The sequence below is a fragment of the Propithecus coquereli genome, unplaced genomic scaffold (assembly GCF_000956105.1).
Source record: "Propithecus coquereli isolate 6110/MARCELLA unplaced genomic scaffold, Pcoq_1.0 Scaffold522, whole genome shotgun sequence".
Classification (NCBI taxonomy): Eukaryota; Metazoa; Chordata; class Mammalia; order Primates; family Indriidae; genus Propithecus; species Propithecus coquereli.
Window position 1 is genome coordinate 654,059 of NW_012151086.1, and position 4,319 is coordinate 658,377.

General features: G+C 39.1%; 1 protein-coding gene across 1 annotated transcript; it reads left to right on the top strand.

The window, feature by feature from the left end:
• Window positions 1–2,010: 2,010 nt before the first annotated feature.
• On the top strand, window positions 2,011–3,064 carry LOC105820404 (olfactory receptor 4C6). Its single transcript, XM_012656879.1, has one exon. The coding sequence runs from the start codon at window positions 2,034–2,036 to the stop codon at window positions 2,961–2,963; it is 930 nt and encodes a 309-aa protein (XP_012512333.1). The 5' UTR covers window positions 2,011–2,033; the 3' UTR covers window positions 2,964–3,064.
• The last annotated feature ends 1,255 nt before the right edge of the window (window positions 3,065–4,319 follow it).

The window sequence follows — 4,319 nt, forward strand, 5'->3', positions numbered from 1 at the left end:
GAGCAAGTGACAAACTCACTATAACAAATAAATGCTAATTATTGTTATTGATGTTACCATTTTGAAATGACTATATTGATGAATCTACTTAGATCCAAAATAACTATCTTTGTATTTTATCTAGTAGTTTAAAAGTCCAATGAGTAAGGGAGGGGGGCTGGTAACTGGAGTTGAATGTCAGATGGGAAATTAAATTCTGTTCTGTATCAACAGGAAGTCACTGTAGGTTCCAAACCTTAAGGACAGACAGGGCATAGATTTTTACCTAGAGAAAGGGCATTCAACTTTTTGATCATGAAATGTACCACCCCTTAAGGAAATTTTACCCAGAGGCATAAACAATTAATACAAATAAGAATAAGTGTGCTTGAAGAGAACACAGTCAGTCCTGTTATTACTCATCTAGTGACCTCTCTTTACATTGCAGATGAGGAAACCGAGACTCAGAGATTCCAGCATCATTTCTAAATTTACAGACTACATTAGTGACGCAACTTGAAATAAAACACCCTTCTCATTTCCTGACTCCCAAGCCAGTGCTCTTTTTACTTTACAAGTAAAGTTGCAAGAAAGTCCTCAGCTATTCGGCTGGGAGGGAAAGGATGAGATTAAGTAATATATGGAATTTCCCCAGTCTCTTGTGGTTGCTCCACACTTTGTGTAAGGGATGGTGGGGAGTGGGTTATTGAATAGCAAGAGCAACCTCTCATCATTCACAGACTGTATAATCCAATATCAATGTAAAATTGTACTTTTTGCAAAATTCCTAAGAAATTGAAATCAGCCTCTGCTTAAAAGTCCTTAGTAATATGAGACATGTTCATTGCAGCTTTCCTCTTGGTTGCAGTAGTAACTCCCCTTGAACACCACATAATCTGTTTGTTCTTCTCCTATGGTGGAACATAGTAGATAAGAATTTGAGCTGTGTGATCAAAGTGCCAGCTCCACAATAAAATAATTATATAACCTTATTCAAGAGATTTAACTTTCCAAAACTTCAGTTTCTCTGTACAATGGGAGTAGTACAGGCACCTGCCTCATATGGTATCCACAGATTTATATGAGGTAATATATCTAACATAACTTGGCACAGTGCCCAGCAACACAGTTAGTCAGCCCTCAAAGCTAATTGTTCAGTTGCTGTCATTGTTATCCTCGGAATCCTTTGCCGCGTTTGAGGGACAGAGAAAACTGAAAGGAATGACCTGGGCCGATTTCACATTCAAGTCAGTTATATTGGGCATATGGATTTTTGTTGGACCATCACGGTTTGTAATTTTCATCATTGAACAAAATATTAGTCAAAGATTATATAATCACTATTTTCAGGTATATGATGATTCAAAATTTAGAAATAAAGCAAAAAAATACAAAAGAATTACCTTATTTTTCAAAAAAAAAGGCACAAGAATAACCCACACACCAGATTGTTTTTAAAATAAAACAGGGTAATCATCGTAATGTACTTAGCAGAGTCATTGGTGAATGATAAGCTCACAGCCTGATCCCGAGGAAAGCATATTGATGTTGGAGAGCACTGGAATCAGAACATATGGTCCACATTCTGGCTTCCCTCTTCACCAGCCATGCAACCTTGGTTAAGTTTCCTAAACTTTATAAGAGTCACTTCCTTTATCTATAAAATAAATCTAATAATAGGATTATCCTAGTGCCTGTAATGAGGAATTGCCTCAAATATGAGTTAGGCACTTAAAAATTTGGCCATTAATAATAACAATCATAAAGGTAGGAGAAGGACAAAGAGAAACCCATTTGACGTGGAACAACAATTTAGCAAGAGAGGAGAAAAGGTTTGGGGAAATGTTGTATTAATGAAGTATCTGTCTCTTAAATTCTTTATTTAGTAAATTCTTAAAAGCCAAATGTTTAGATGGCAAATAAATGAGTAAAAAACAACAGTTTCCCCGGGGTTCTGGAAATACAGGAAGCCAACTAGTCCCTAATTATAAATCATATGTGCACTTTTTTCAGGATATTCATTCTCAGCTGGAACTCATATCAGCACCTGATAAATGGAAAATAAAAACAATGTGACAAAATTCATTCTTCTGGGCCTTATAGAGAACCCAGAGCTGCGGAAAATATCTTCTGCCATGTTTCTAATCATGTATGTGGCCACAGTGCTGGGAAATCTACTCATTGTGGTCACCATAATCACAAGTCAGAATCTGAGATCACCTATGTATTTTTTTCTTGCCTTCTTGTCCATTTCGGATGTCTTCTTCTCTTCTGTCATTGCCCCCAAGATGATTGTGGACTCCCTCTCTGAGAGCACTAGCATCTCCCTTGAAGGCTGCATGACCCAGCTCTTTGCGGAGCATTTCTTTGGCGGTGTGGGGATCATCCTGCTCATTGTGATGGCCTATGACCGCTATGTGGCCATCTGTAAGCCCTTGCACTACTCGAGCATCATGCGTCCCAGGGTGTGCTGCCTGATGGTGGGAGGGGCTTGGGTGGGGGGATTTATTCATGCAGCAGTACAGCTCCTCTTCATGTATCAAATACCCTTTTGTGGCCCTAATGTCATAGATCACTTTATATGTGATTTGTTTCAGTTGCTGGCACTTGCCTGCATGGACACCCATTTCCTGGGCCTCTTAGTCACCTTGAACAGTGGGGTGATGTGTGTGGCCATCTTCCTTATCCTAATTGCCTCCTACATGGTCATCCTATGTTCCCTGAAGTCTCGCAGCTCTGAAGGGCGGCGCAAAGCCCTCTCCACCTGCGGCTCCCACCTCACAGTGGTTGTGTTGTTCTTTGTGCCGTGTATTTTCTTGTACATGAGGCCTGTGGTCACTTACCCCATTGACAAGGCAATGGCTCTGTCTGATTCAGTCATCACACCCATGTTGAATCCCTTGATCTACACCCTGAGGAATGCAGAGGTGAAAACTGCCATGAAGAAACTTTGGATGAAACGGGGGCCTTTGGTTGGCGAGTAACTGTCATGCTGAGAACATCGTGTGTTTCCCCAAAGCAGAAGTCGTTCTTTCAGAAATGCGTGAGAACTAAACCTGTGCATTCTCCCTGGAAGCCAGGGGTACCTTTTAAAACTATGGACTCTGAATTATGATTCAGATTATTTACAGTTTAGAGATTATGATACTTTCCTGCTTTATACCTGTCCTTAGTTCCCATCGCCTCAGAATCGCCTTGTCTTGTCCTAGGATTCCCTGATTGTGTTGCTGCTGCCTCCACCTCTGCAAACACACCTCAAGCCCTCAACCCCTCAGTCACTGAGCATCAGCCTTAGAAGTACACAGGCCTTTCCCCATCTCAGTGATTTTGCTTCTCTCTACCTGAAAATTAGCCCTCACACCCTTCAGGTGGTTGTTTCTCTCTAACTTCCAATACTAGTTAGATTAAGTCACATTTTCTGAGAGAAGCTTCCCCCCATGACTGTATTCAAAGTTTCTTCCACTCCCACCATTATTCTCTATGTTAACATCTTCATTTTCCTAGTAACAATGACCAAAATTATAATTATTTTTGTATAATTACCATTTGACTTTTGTTACTTTCCATCTCCTTCTCTAGACTTGATGTCAGTGAGGGAAGAACTATTGTTTTATTTATGCTTGGCACCTATTAGGTTTTCAGTAAGTATTTGTTGAATAATTATAGAACACAAAAGTTTTTGTTTTGCCAAGTAACCAAATTCAGATGGTTAGGGAAGAAAATGAGACAGTCATTAATCTAATTGAATTGAATTGAATTGAATTGAAGATAAACAAAAAAAGTCAGAAAGTGATTATTAGAATGAGTTAATGGAAATGGAGGGCTATGATTATATTTTGGAGGGTACTTCATAGTGGGTAGGCAGAGAAGGATTCTCTAAGTAGGTGACAGTTCAGCCGATTTTATATTCTTTTTTTATTTCCTTAGGAAAAGTTATTAAATATATTAACATGTTTAATAATAAGGAAGAGCGCCAATAATTTAAAAAATGATCAGACGTAAATAGACATATACAGATTAGTGGAATGAGGAATGTAGAGAGACAACTCCTGTGCAGAAACTACCATGGTATTGTCAAGAAACTCTAAAAGACCAGTGTGGATGGAAAATAATGATCCAAGTAAAAAGTGGAAAGAAGAGGGACCAGAAATGTAGCAAGTATCAGATTACATAGTGACAACACATCTGAGGTTCGAGCGCCACCCCCCAAATCCCCTAAGAAAATGTTATCAACTCTTCAAAATAACCCAAGGTCAAAAATGCTTTCAGAACACAGACAGACTTTAACTTTTGTGCTGTAGAGGAGTTGCACAACATGGCATGAGATTTTTGTACCTAAA

Excerpts from the sequence above, each read along its gene's own strand:
- LOC105820404 (XM_012656879.1), top strand. The coding sequence starts at position 2,034 with ATGGAAAATAAAAACAATGTGACAAAATTCATTCTTCTGGGCCTTATA.